The following is a 13,664-nucleotide window of genomic DNA, read 5'->3' on the forward strand; positions in this document are numbered from 1 at the left end:
GAATCATCATGATGATGGGAAATTGAGATTGCGAGATTCCAGTAGCCTGCATTGTCTGTTTACCTGCTCGGCCTGGACTAAACAACTGAATCGAGCTGGACTGGCTCAGTAGTTCAATTTCAAGCTGCGATCACAAAAATTTGTGCAACCTTAGTCATCCGAGCCAGATGGGACTAAAGTTGCACAAAGTTTTGTGACTGCAGCTTGAAATTTTTGCCACTGTAGCCAGGCAACTCTGATCGGAGACGAACTGTTGACCCTGACTGGGTGAGTCCCGTTATGTGACTCCAGTATGAGCCATTGAAAATAAAAATAAAAACACAGTGTGTAATCTGTATCAACTATGGCCAAATATACAAAAGGAAAATTTCAAAAACACATTTTAAATAATGATAATTTAAAAAAACGACTTTGATTTCATCAACCCTGTAAGACTGGGACGAATATGTCTGTAAATTATGTCAGCCCTGCTGGAAACCCACCGATGTTAACTTTATAACACACACACACACACACACACACACACACACACACACACACACACACACACACACACACACACACACACTTGCGATCTTTGTCCAAATGAACGTTGAACCTCAAGTTTCAAACATTGGATTTGTTATCAAATGAGAGCTTAAATTAGCTCAGAGTTTACACAAAAGCGAAAACCTCGCTTGCGACAGATTAAACAAACTGAAACCGTGTGTATCAGACTGGGATTTTCTTTTACCAGTGATCAGTGACGGCTGCCGTGATTCCGTCCATGCATTCATGCCTGCACCAATCGGTACAAAATGATCATCACCTGTGGAAGCGGATAAGGTTGCTGATCAATAATAATACTAGATTATTATTTGAATGTATTACTTTTTAAAGGTCCCAACATGCTGCAGTTGGTGTTTTGAGGGTTTTGACATTATCGTTTTCATTTCTGGATTTTTTCAGTGTCTTGACTTCGTATCCTCTAATGTCCCACTTGAGTTCGATCCCTAGAGGTTGTGTTATCTGTGGTTTTACTGACCGTTAATTTTGCATTTTCCTGTGTGCAGACTGAATAATAATTGTTTCACTTTTGAAACAAAAAGCAAGTTGCCATGTACTATACAAACAATAAAACAAGTTACAAATGGCAGGAAAAGCAAAGCAAAGGATCTTGAGACAATAAAGTGGACTTGATTGAAAGTATGTAATGTTTTGTTTTGTTTTTTAAAATCGGTAAAATAAAATGCAAGAAACAAAAAAGATCACTAGACTAAAGTCAAATAAACTCAGAAATCTCTGCTAGATGTACATTTGAAGAAGAAATTAAGAGGATTTCATAAACTTGCCTGTGGACCTCCCACTTTTTTGCAGTATTACTAATATTATGGCATTTTATTATCTTGTTTTTTCATTTGTGGGAAGAATTTTTCTCTGGAGGGAGTTTATCTTACAGTCTGGTGTTGTTGATAAGTCATTTCTGGTTGATGACGTCTTTGTGTGAGGTGAGTCGAACTGACGAAGAGCAGTGCGGGTGGAGCATCAGGCGGTCGGACTGGGAGCTTTCAGTCTGCAGAGCTGCTCTCGCTGTGCCGACACGTTTGGGATTTTGTTTGCTCGTGTTTGGGCCTTTAGCTGATTTACTTGTGTTAAAGAATGGGCCTGTTTCGTTTTCCAGTGAAGAGAGCAAGCTTCTGTGCGCGTGTGAGATGAAAGCTCAAATTTATGATTCATTTTTTTATCTTTTTGGGCCTTGTTTAAAATACAGCGCGTTGCCAAATTTATGCCTGCATTATACGAGGAAACCTTTCAAAATATAATTATTAAAAAGCCATGTAGCAAACAATTGAATTTAAGGTGTAGACCTCTAAAAATGGGGGGTTTTGACCTGCAAATGACTAAACTAATGCTTAATGCTGGACTTTTTCTAGAGCGTTCTTTTAGAATTATGGAAGAAACCAACTCCCGTTGCCTCAACGTATCAGTATCTCAGAAAAGTATCAGAAACAGTATTTCAACAACCATGAGAAACTGAAATTCTTCACTAAAACTAAGTTAACAAAAGCTTTAACAGCTTTAACACACTTTTCATCTCATATTAAAACCCCTATCATATCTGAGGCAAAATTCACCGACTGGCCGGTGATATTTTTAACATGACTGATCATCCAGGACAAAATCGTGGCCCAGAAAATGTGGAAGACAAACTACTGCAAAAGGGGTTTGCGGGGGGGGCAAAGGCCCAGCACACACCATTTAAATCTGGAGACATACTGTAAATAGGCTATCAGACAAGCAGCAATGAGCAGCTGTGAGAGAGAGGGTTGTGCCGGTCGGCTACCTGGGTGCGGTCACACAATCTGCAAGGAAACCAGAATGAATGCGTAAACAATGCACGTACGTGTCTCTACGGTCTGGTTGTTTGACTAATGGATTGCAGGCGGTACAGGCAGGACGGAAGGTGCATCATGCCAACGTCAGGCAGCCAATAAAGCGCTGCCTGATGCTGTAGGTTTTGCCCGGACTGACTTGTGAATGTACTTCCCACATGCCACAAGGAAAGGGGCGGGTCATCCCATCTAAACTTCTTGGGTGGGTGGGAACAGAAGGGTTTAAATGTGTTGCTCATAAAGTTTCATAAAGTTTTGTTTTGTTTAAACAGGATTTCAGTGACGCCAGGCTGCTCTGCCATATTTGTTGTCAGCTAGTTACCTAAACGGCATTCTGCCTGTTTTCAGCTAAGAACAGAGCGAGTCCAGGTTCTGCCCCCTTTGTGAGCCAACCTCTGTTCCTCCGGCCTCAGTCGGACAGACGGTCTCACGAACTCAGAGTTAATGAGGGGACAAGGACATTCTGAACAACCCCTGTTGCACGTGTGTATAGTCATCCCAAATATAACAGACAATAAATGTCGCCAGAATTTTGAGAAATGGACGAGCATTCGAAGAAAAAAGAGGCTTTTCTTGTGCTAAAGGTTGTCACCAAAGTGGCATCTGAGGGAACCAAACGATCTTTTTAAAGAATTTTTCTTTTGACAGAAATTATAAAATGTTATGTTCTCTTCCATTTATTTGCTCGGGCCAGTTATGTTACGTTATGCAGCTCTGCTAAACTTCTAGCTGAGGTAAATGCAGACAGTCGTGTGAGGATACTGAGGCACACTTTGTTTATCATCCAAACCAACCAGGATCCACGTGCACAAGAACGGAAATGGGACGATTTCAGTTGATATGTACGGTGAATGTGCCGGTGAAAAGTTCCTCCTCCGTGGACACTGGCCAGAAGAATAAAACGGCCAAACTCCGTCAGAACCGTACAGTATCTACACTGTGACAACGTTACATGTCTATCCTCTCTAACTGAAGCTGAATCACTATTGAATTCCAGCTCTGTTGTACCAAATTAGCTTTGAATCACAGTCCGGTAGCTGCTGACACTGAGTTATGGAGGTAGAAGCTTCCTGTCCGGAGCCTCCACGGGACGACAGGACACGTACTGCACTGCAGAGGGGGCGGGACGGTCCGAACTGGGAGGAAACCGGAGGGAAATCCATCCAGAGAAGTCCAAAACAAAAACAAGGGACTTTAAAAGACTTTTTTAAAATGAGTTTATATTAACTGAAGTGTCAATAACAAGCCGGCAACAACCGCAGTACCACAGCAGCTCCTCCCCTGATGCGCCCGAAGTCATGTGTAGATATGACAGTAACAAATCGATAAGAGGGTGAACTGTATTTGATTTTATTACAAAGACCGCTGTGTTACAACACATTGAAACAACACCAGCAAATAAAAGAAAGCACCAACTTAAGGTCATTGTCCCAACACTTGGCACCACCGTGTGTGTGTTATTTTTGAAATTGAATAGGGGGAAATTGCTAAGTCAGCCAGTCTGCTCTCCTATTAAAAAAAGATAATGGTGGACTGTTGGCGGTTTACTGATTGACAAATGAGGCTCTGGCCATGGCCTACATATTTCTGTTTGTTTAATAAATGATAAGATTCATCGTTTCCCGGCATTAAAGTAGGGCAACTCACCAAGCACAGACAGACAGAGGGGAGGGGGGAGAGAAAGTAAGCATGAGAAAAAGCATTGTCGGGCATTAATTGGTGTCTGCAGTAAAGCAGAGAGAAACACAGTAAGAGTGAAAGTGCCTATGAGCGTTTGCGGGGTGTAGGGGCGACGGTTCGCGACTGAAACTCAAGCAAAACTCTGAACTTCTGCTTCAGTTTCGGTTTAATTAAAGAAATGAAGGTGAGTTGCAGAGCATGTGCACTGAACAACCAACGCAGCAAACACGTTATTCCCTCTGTGTGATGCGGCATCTCGCCGCAACACTGCATTATTGATTAAAACTGTGCTGTGTTTTTCCAGACAGACTTGTTTTTGTAGATTCCCAATGCAGTTGTTTTTTCTGCCCCGTCAGCGACTGGTTACTGTTTGTCTCACGTGAGGTCAAGGCACGACCTCTCCGCCTTCACATGCTCCACATCTCTGCGACAAGTTGAACCCTGGAGGTGTCAAAGTACAACTGTTTATCCCACACTGTCAGCCGCTGCCAGTGCAGTAAGAATACTTAATGTTTCAAACCAAAAAAAGCTAGTTCTTTCAAAACATTTCTGGAAATAAGTATGGCTATCTTGAACAAATCTGAATAATGAGGACAACTGAAAGTTGTTTTTAAAAAAAAAAAATACTGGAAACAAGTTGATTTGCAATTGAAAACAGTCTTACTGCACTGACAGATTTTCTGTTTTTTACTTTACGGAAAACAGGATGAAGAACTCAACGAACTGACTAAACTCCATGAATCATGTCGGGCACCATCCCTGCATTCAGAGCGAGTGTAGACTCTCATAAATTTAAGATTTGGAGCCAGCGGCTCCCCCTGGTATGTCGACATGTCAGAGGTCATGATGGAGCAGCTAACGTAGCTGCCGTCTGTTAGCTGCTCAGTGAAGTCCTGATGAAGATCCACTTAAAATCCAAAGACTGACTGATACTGGACTGGAGGGACATGATATCTTTGTTGAATTTTTTGTGGCAAAAACTGCATCTAACAATGTTAGTTTAATTAACTGAACAGTTTCCTACCATTTCTCCATGTATGTTTTTTTTTTTTTTTTTTTCCGGACACACTGATGCACCTCGGTGCAGCTCCCAGTGTGACTGTGAGGATGAGAATGAATTCAAAGCAGGGGGGGGGAGAAAAGAAAGCATAGTCAGTCTTTTCTAGAGAGGAACGACCTCTTGTCCGCTTTTACTGTAAATACATGTGGAAACACAGCAGTACATACAGTACATTATATAAGACTCGGGCAACAGAGAAGCATATTAGGTTTCAAAAATGGGTCATGCATGTTCAACTCATGGTAAAACCCACCAGATCTAGGTGTAGACATTTGACAGATACCGATGAACCTGTAGCTTTACAGTTGTTAAATAATAAAAACACGAGAAGTTCATGACTTCTCTCTACTTTTAAGTGCCGTCTGCACATTTCAGTCACTTCACACGTCTGACAAGTGAAAATAATTACATCTCATCAAATTCCTCTGAATCCATTTGAACTATTTTCAAACGGATTTTCCACACGGTCTTTACGCCCCCATCCCACTGTATAACCTGACACAGTTTGGTCCCACTAACATACAACAGACCTGGGTCGGATCAACATTTAAAAAAAAAAAAACAAAACACACTTTTCATTACATTATCCCATTTGTCCAATGATGAGTTGCTCCTCCAACGCCTCCCACGTCAAGGCCATAAAATGTGTCCTTTTTGACCATTTGACATTTTTTCCAGACAGCAGCTTGGTTTTTTACGATAAGTCCAACGTGATGTGAATGTGGCATGAAGTCCGTCTCAACCAGAAGCCCGGAGAGGAGCCGCCTCTGGCCCCTGCTGCTGCTTTGGACTAGTCGTTAAATGACAGAAAACTCCCACTGTTGTATCAGGAGCTTTCTTTCAGACCCCTACAGATGCTCAGTGAGACTGGGTGAATGAGTGTGAATGGTGCGGCCGTACAAGCTGCTCGACTGTTGCTTGGTTACTTCTGGGGTTTTTTCGCCAGTTCGTCTTTCGGACATCAGACATCTTGCCATGGCAACCTTGCATAAGACTGAGTTTTTCAAAACCAGCGCTGCTCAGCTTCGGACAAGAGACGGCAGTGGCACGAAAACCAACCAAAGTTCCGGAGAGCTACAGTAGCGGCAGGGAGCTTGGAGCCCACCAGCATTTCGTGGCACTTAAACCATGAGGTGTCTGATTACATACAGTAATGCCCTGAGCCAGTGTTTGCAAGTGATACTGATTCACAGGCCCGGCGAAATAACATCTCTGCCTTCTGAATCTCACATGATTCATGACGAAACAATGCCGGGGCGCGGCGCTGAAGAATCATTGAGAACTGTCACCCAGTGGAACATCTTTCAAGGGAGAGAAGGGGCACTTTGATCTGACAAACAGGACATTTGCGATGGGAACAGTGGCGGCTTTATTCGGTTACCCAGAAGCCTCTGATGCGGGATAAGATCAGCATTACCAACGTTTTCCTGGAAGTTAAAGCCTCCATAACATTTGGTCTACAAATGATCAAATGCAAGCCAATGCTCACTGCCATTCTATCAAAGCTCTGATGAAGTCTGAAGCTGCGTAAGCTACTGTGGAATCTTCCTGTAGCTGCTTCGCATTCAGTGTGTTTACATGCATTTATTACTTGGGTTACAGCCCGATTTCTCCAGTAAGCTGACTTCTTGAACGTCACGTACTGTAAATGAGAAACCTGGTTTCTGTGATCGCCGTAAGGAGTTTGGAAAAACCTGGTTTCCCCTGCTAGATGTCTCCTGGGGAATGACGATTTCTCCGATTACCTGCGCACCCCGGTTACCAAAGTGCACGTAAACACACTGAGTAAAAGCTCTCCGCAAACAAAAACACTAGAACTACAAACAGTCATGTCTGCTTATAGTGTCGCATAATTTGATCTTGACAGGAAGCACAATCAGGAGGTAAAAACACAACTTACACAGAGCGCAGGTGATAAAAAAAAAAAAAACAAATGGAGTATGATCTTCTTCCTCACTCTCAGATTATCAGAGTTCTGTTTTTTGTCACGGATGCCAATCATCAACAACTGAAAGTTACACTACGATAGTTTCCTTGAAGCAACGAGGCAGGCAGAAAGTTTTAAATGACAATTTTGTGAATATTAGTGGAATATAACTTCTGACCACCACTGGAAACAGTGAGCACAGGGCCTGAAAGCAGAGCTCCAACAGTTAAATGAGGAAGAAATCATGTGCTCTTTTGGATTTTCTGAGGACATGCGGAGGGTTTGTATTTCCAATAGTGGTCCAATAAGGAAATTTGTAAGCGCTGAATGTCAGAAACGGGCGCCTAAACTCAAGCTGCGCGCAGAGCCGTGATTAGTGGGATGTAATAGCCTATGAATGCTGAAACATCTCAATATTCAAATAACCAGAACGACCAGCAACATGTTAATAACAGTAGAGGAGAGGATTCAGAAGGTGGTCTCCTGCTTCATCCAACAGTCAACATCTACCAGCGTCCGTCTGCAGGCAGCCGGTCACTTCTCAGTCTCAACATAAAAAAATAAGAGAACCAAAACAAACGCTGAGCTGGTTCAGCTGGGTCATGATATCACAACGTTCCAAACAACAACGCAAACATTTCTGCTGCTGCCTTTTTGTTCAGTTAAACAGGCAGCAATGTCAAAAGAGCAACAATAACAAAACTATTCACAAGACAATCTACATCTCATGATACAAGATAGTATTCTTCTCCCAGCAAAGCTTAATACCCTGACAGTGTGCTGCAAACAAAGCAAAATGATATCAAACACATGTAATATTCCTTCATAAAAAGAGCTTTACAAAGTCACCAAAGCAGTGAATCCAGAACCAACACGAGACAGGAAATATTCAACCCATACATCTCAAAACCTGAGTGCCCTCCAGAAGTCTTATATTCCAATTCAGATTTTTTCACTGAGCCCGTCCTCTGCCTTTTACCGTCATACTTTACTTGCGCTGTTTCGTATTGCAGCCGTAAAACCTGCCTCAAACTTGAATTCATTTCATACTGAATACTCAAGGTTGTAATGTTGCTTATTAAAAACGTAATTTGAGCAATTCTAACTTGAACTCATGCCTTATTTTCTGTTCAGCTCAGTTTAATCCGGACCATAAAATAGGGCCCCATTAAAGAGAGATTCACAAAAGCATTTGTCAGCGGTGGGCAAACACCTGGTCATTTGTTTTAAAAATACTACTATTGATCATTTCCTGAGCAAACAAGCAACATTTTGTCAACGTTTATTATTTTGGTGATATAAGAGTTCTAGAGAACACTGGGGAAATGACCTGATACAGTATGAGACCAGAAATACTGGAAATAACATTTATGAAACTGTGACTAGAATCTGACCCGTAAAGTTTTTGTGAGGCTGAGACACAAATTTTAAGAGTTAGGCTTTTTTTTTTTTTTTTTTTTTTCTTTCCAATGAGACACCTAGAGATATGTCAAAAAATCAGAACTCGTTCTCGTGTATTTCTTCAGGGTTGTCTCATAATCGAACTGACGCAGTCCATGTGCAAATCAAAGAATTTCTAGTGTTTGTTGTGTCAGGAGGAGGCTCCCATATTATCTGCTGCAAAATTTAAAAAGTTCAACATTGGCAAAGTCCAACTCCAATGTTGCTGTAAAAACTGCATCACAGTCCATTCCAATAATGTTTGACAAAAACCACTCGCTTGTTGAGAAACGTGTTCCCTCAACAGTCTGACTCAAAACCACAGAGAAACAAAAGGCGCGTTGTGGTAGTTGTGGCGGACAGATAGCTAGCATTGCTAATGGGGTGTGTGTGTGTGTGTAGGTTGATCACTCCAGGCCGAAGCCCTCGGCGTTGGAGATGGCGATAGTGAGTTTGTGTTTGAGCTCCTTCCTGGTTCGGTACGGAGGCAGACAGATCTGATTAAAGCAGGTGTGAGAGATCGGCAACCTGGCGACGAAGACAGGAAGAGGGAAGAAGAAAAAGTTGTCAACTGCTGTTAGCTAAAGTTCACATTTCGAGAACACATTTTCAGCAATTTAATCACACTCCCGTGTTTTAGCATTTTCAATATTATCTTCGTGATTCTGAAAAGATTTGATTTACCCCAAAATAGACGGGTTTCTCGACTCAACACGGGGGTCACAGTTAATAATTAAACACATTTTTAAAACACATTCAAATTCAAATCTCTAAAAACTGGAGCTACAGAGACACAAATGTCAATGGTCCAGTGGAGGAAAATGCGATACTCATAACACGTGATTTATGCTACGATTTGGCACAAATAAAAAATAAAAAATTTGAATAAACAACAAGCCTGACATGAAATTACACCCAAAACTGAATGTTTTCCGCATGGGACAGCTAGAAAAACCTACTGTATGTATTCGTAGTTTAAGTTCAACCACGAGTCTTATCTCCTGCAGTTGAGTTCACACCACGGTCTGTGATTAAAGCCAGTTCGGTACCATCCCCAGACAGGAGAGACACCAGTTACAGTGTTGACACTTCACCCATCCGTCAGGCACCTCAGACACTGTAGCTAATCACATCGCCAAGCGGGGAGACAGGCATTTAGTGCTTCTCTCTGAATTAGCTGTTTCTAGTGGCTTTTGGTCTCCAAGAACGTCACTTCCCAAGAAATGACTTCGGCTGGACAGACAGCATCTGTTTTGTGATGACAATGGCCTAAAAATCGACAAAATAAACTACAACCACTGCAAGTTGCAGACGACTAATTTAACAGAGGTGTGACGGGGGTTAATGTGCCAACAGTGTTTCTGTGTGAAATATAAAGTCTAGGACCAAGCTTCTCTGTCTCAAAGTATTGGTTTAAGCACTGACAGGTTCGTCTGGTGGACATTTGCAGTTCTCGGGGACCAGTCTGAGTTCTGGGCCCAGCTCGGTCGGTTTCCGGGACCTACCAGTCAGTTGGGACGTCGATCTTAGAGATCTTGAAGTTGAGGTCGGCCATTCCTCCGACGGGACGCGGTCGCTTCCCGTGGCGAAGTGGAGGAGCTTCTTCTGCAGCTCCGGGGGGAAGGCCAACACCACGTCCCAGAAACAGCTGGACCAATGCACAGATACGACTGTCACGCCACCGAGTATGTACAGTATTACTCAGACGGGTATTTTGGGATGAGTGGTGTCTAGACTAAATCCATCAGTGAATCACGTGACATATCTCCCCTCGAGTCTGCTCGGTTCTGTCCCCATTCGACACTGATGCAGCCATGCTGCCGTGTTAACAGATCTCAGCTGGAATTGTTTGGCGAGTGTATGAAAAGATTTATCATAAGTGACAGAAGTTACAGACAAAACTAATGTGGACTAATGTGGATACGAGACGGGTTTCCCTCTGCTTTGGTCGTCAATCAGCACTAATCACCATTTTTTTTTGATCCCATCAGTTCTAAAAAAATGCTGAAAATGCTCGACTTGGCTTGTGGTGTGGACAAGGCTGAACGAAACTTTGCCGCTGTGATGTTTGTCCACACAGAAGTTCCACCAGGACAGACTGAGAAATAAATATTGATTGTTACAGAGTCAGACAGACAGTATTGAAGTTGTGCAACAGGCCCGCAGCTGCTTGTTATCAGCTGTCAGCACGGTGCTGAGTTACATTATCTGTGGTTGACAAGTGTTGGCTGGTTTTCCTCCCTTCCTGCTGGAAACTGAAGGACATCTCTCTCTCTGTGTGTGTGTGTGAGTGTTACAATTAACGCCTTGCATGCAAACATTTGCAGCCTAACCATCAGTCAATCATCACTGCCTTTGACTAGAATTGAAAAAACAAACTTTGTTCGTTGATCTGAGAGGAAACAAACGGGCCACAATTCTATTTTCCAAGCAGCAATACAACTCGAACCAGCTGTGCTTTGTGTATATTTTGTTTTTAAAATAGCTAAAAGACAACAAGCCGGTGTCAGAGAGCAACTTCACTACCACACAACGGGATCAGTCTATTTACCAGAAACGCTGGATGGGTAAAAATGTGCACGGGAACTTCCAGGCCAGCGGGATGAATCTATTCAAAGGAAATGCGAGGTGGTTTGACTCACTGTGCGAGCAGTGAATGCGCGGTATGTGAGGACTTCCTGCAGAGCTGAGTCAGTCAGTGTCAGTGAAGAGGAAACGGAGGCGTCTTACCGTATGGTGCCGTCGGTCTTGCTGTACCCTTCGTACTGGGCGGCTTTCTGCAGGGCGCTCATGTCGAGCTCCGGACTGCCGCACACCAACATCTCCACCTCCTCCGGCCGCAGCAACTGCAAAAACAGGAGAGAAAAAAACTCAGTAAATACACATAACGACAGAATCATGACATGTGTAATTAAGATCTGGGGTATAATTTTACTCGGGCATCATTTCCTGGAAATCCTTCCTGCGTAGGTAGGAAGTACAGTCCAGCGCAGGAATGGCCGACTGTGCCACTGACATGAAAACTACTACAGTGCAGAAACTACAGATTGTAAATACGTCAGTGGCTATTGCTGAAATCATGCTGGGCATAGATTGGGTCTGAGTTCACAAATCCTAAGGATTATAACTGTAATGCATGCGTGTCTTTAGTACTCTGACAGTGTCAGCGCCTGGCTCGACCCGCTGGACAGCAGCCGTGTGGGAAGCTTTTCATCTAAAGTCTTTCGGCAGAATTTCCCCTAAAATACAACGGCGGTCAAACGTAGCAACCGCTTCCGCTGCTTGAGTGATGTAAGAACCTGGCGCAAGAGCAACACAACCGGTAAATCCGGATTAGATACAGGAAGTTCTGCCTCGTCAGAGCAGCTGATAACAGAAAAATGTGTAAACTGTCAAGACGTCATCTTCAGGGGGTTTTACATTAATGAAAGTGTTTTTTTATTTACAGCCGCGCAAAGGTGAAATTGCTTAATAGCACAACAAAATTAACAAAATTAGCACAACGTTCGCACAATCAACTGCCCGATGTCTTAATTGTTGGGCAAGTTTGTACGCAGGAGGATTCTGAATCTGCAAGATGCTCGTGAGGCACAGACACCACAACAGGAACTGATGAAAGTAGGGTAGAGAATTTTTCAAAAATAACTAAAACAATGAAGGTGACATAATAATAAGCACTAAGTGTTTAAAGTAATGTGAAAATAGTAAGTTCACATGTCTTCATTTGTTCAGTCGTTGCCCTGACGGGAAGATGCAGATAACGGCAATTAAAAAACTTAGTAGAAATACTTGTAACATTAAGGCAACACTGGGCTTGACAGTGATGTCGCTGTCGGACTCTCTAATGACCTAAAAGCCAGAAACTCCACAACCCTCTGTCACAACTCCACAACCCTCTGTCACAACCCCAAAATACACATAATCTGAAACTAAGAAACACAGCAACACCCAACCACAACTCCACCCACAAGTTAACCACAGGCCTGCCTCATCACATCCGTCGACATCACACAATGTGGACGTGACTGAGGGATCGAAGGAGGACAGACAGACAGACAGAATGAAAGACTCCACACAGATATAAGTTAAACAGCAGAAGTGTGTCGCACTCATGGAACTTTTGACTTTTGAAAGGGAAAGAATTCTTTTTGTTTTGAGTGGGGTCAAGGGTGACCTATGGCTGAGTATGAGACAGGTGTGTTTTTATATGAGTCAGGTCATGCAGCTGTGAAAAGTTCTTCTTTTTTTTTTTTTTTCCAAAGCTGATCACGACTTCCTCGCCCGACAGGGCTCACATTAAAACCAAACGACCGCCACTGTTCAAAGCAGCGTGCGACCGTGCGCTACACTGTCTTGTCTAGAGATTTGAGGTCCCCACGAGCAGCCTGTGGGCAATGACGAATCCCAACATTTTTGTGAAACAACTTAAATTTCCACATGTACACAAGAAATACGTCTACAGAAAAAAAAAAAAAAAATACATAGGTACCTCTCTCAGGATGGACTTTACATTTTTAGCTCCACTACTGGAAAGGCTCTAGGAAAAGCTAAATCATCAGTATCAGTAAGAAGTATGGTTGTTTGTTCTGTCCGATTCATTTTTTATTATGAGCCGCATTTAACATTGCAAGTTCTGGGGCTGCAAGAGGGGCTTTAGACCTTTAACTGTACTTGGACAATCAGGCGTAGCAGATAAAACAATGAGCAAAGATGAAGGAGGATTCTTAATGAAAACCACTGTGATTGCTTATATTGAATTTCTAGCATAGAAACTGCAAAGAGTTTATCTTTAAATTTAAAAAAACGCTACAAAAAAAAAAAAAAAAGTTGTTTTACCACAATGTGGGAAACAGAGGAGGTCAGGAGATAGTTACTATCTGTACAGCTGAGACTCGTCCTGGTTGTCTCAGTCTTTACCCTTTTTAGATCAGCCTGTCCCTTCTCTGACCCAGATTCAGGCTCAGAGCTGATAAACCGCAGTCAAACTGTCCATCTGTCCGTCTTATCTGTGGTCAGAGTGTGTTCACTCTGCTGCCGGGCAGATCAGACGTGTGACTCCCGGAGATACTCCTGCTCACACACACACACACACACACATAATCACACACGAACTTGACAGACGTGACCCCTGACCGTAACCGATAGACCGCGTCGGTCAGGACCCCAACGGTCGGAGGCCAAAGGT

At 43.0% G+C, this 13,664-nt stretch overlaps 1 protein-coding gene and 1 long non-coding RNA gene across 2 annotated transcripts in view; one reads left to right on the forward strand and one right to left on the reverse strand.

Annotated features, from left to right (window-relative positions):
* Nucleotides 1-4,110: 4,110 nt before the first annotated feature.
* Nucleotides 4,111-5,087, forward strand: LOC120796642. Its single transcript, XR_005708407.1, has 3 exons — nucleotides 4,111-4,236; nucleotides 4,409-4,548; nucleotides 4,758-5,087. It is a non-coding gene; the product is annotated as an uncharacterized LOC120796642 (long non-coding RNA).
* A 134-nt stretch (nucleotides 5,088-5,221) lies between these two features.
* hectd2 (HECT domain containing 2) overlaps nucleotides 5,222-13,664 on the reverse strand; it is a 50,502-nt gene continuing 42,059 nt past the window's right edge. Inside the window, 4 exon segments of the mRNA XM_040139318.1 lie at nucleotides 5,222-9,007; nucleotides 9,985-10,048; nucleotides 10,051-10,127; nucleotides 11,210-11,325. Coding sequence (XP_039995252.1) covers nucleotides 8,887-9,007; nucleotides 9,985-10,048; nucleotides 10,051-10,127; nucleotides 11,210-11,325 — 378 coding nt within the window. The 3' untranslated portion in view covers nucleotides 5,222-8,886.

Source organism: Xiphias gladius, chromosome 11 (genome assembly GCF_016859285.1).
Source record: "Xiphias gladius isolate SHS-SW01 ecotype Sanya breed wild chromosome 11, ASM1685928v1, whole genome shotgun sequence".
Lineage (NCBI taxonomy): Eukaryota > Metazoa > Chordata > Actinopteri > Istiophoriformes > Xiphiidae > Xiphias > Xiphias gladius.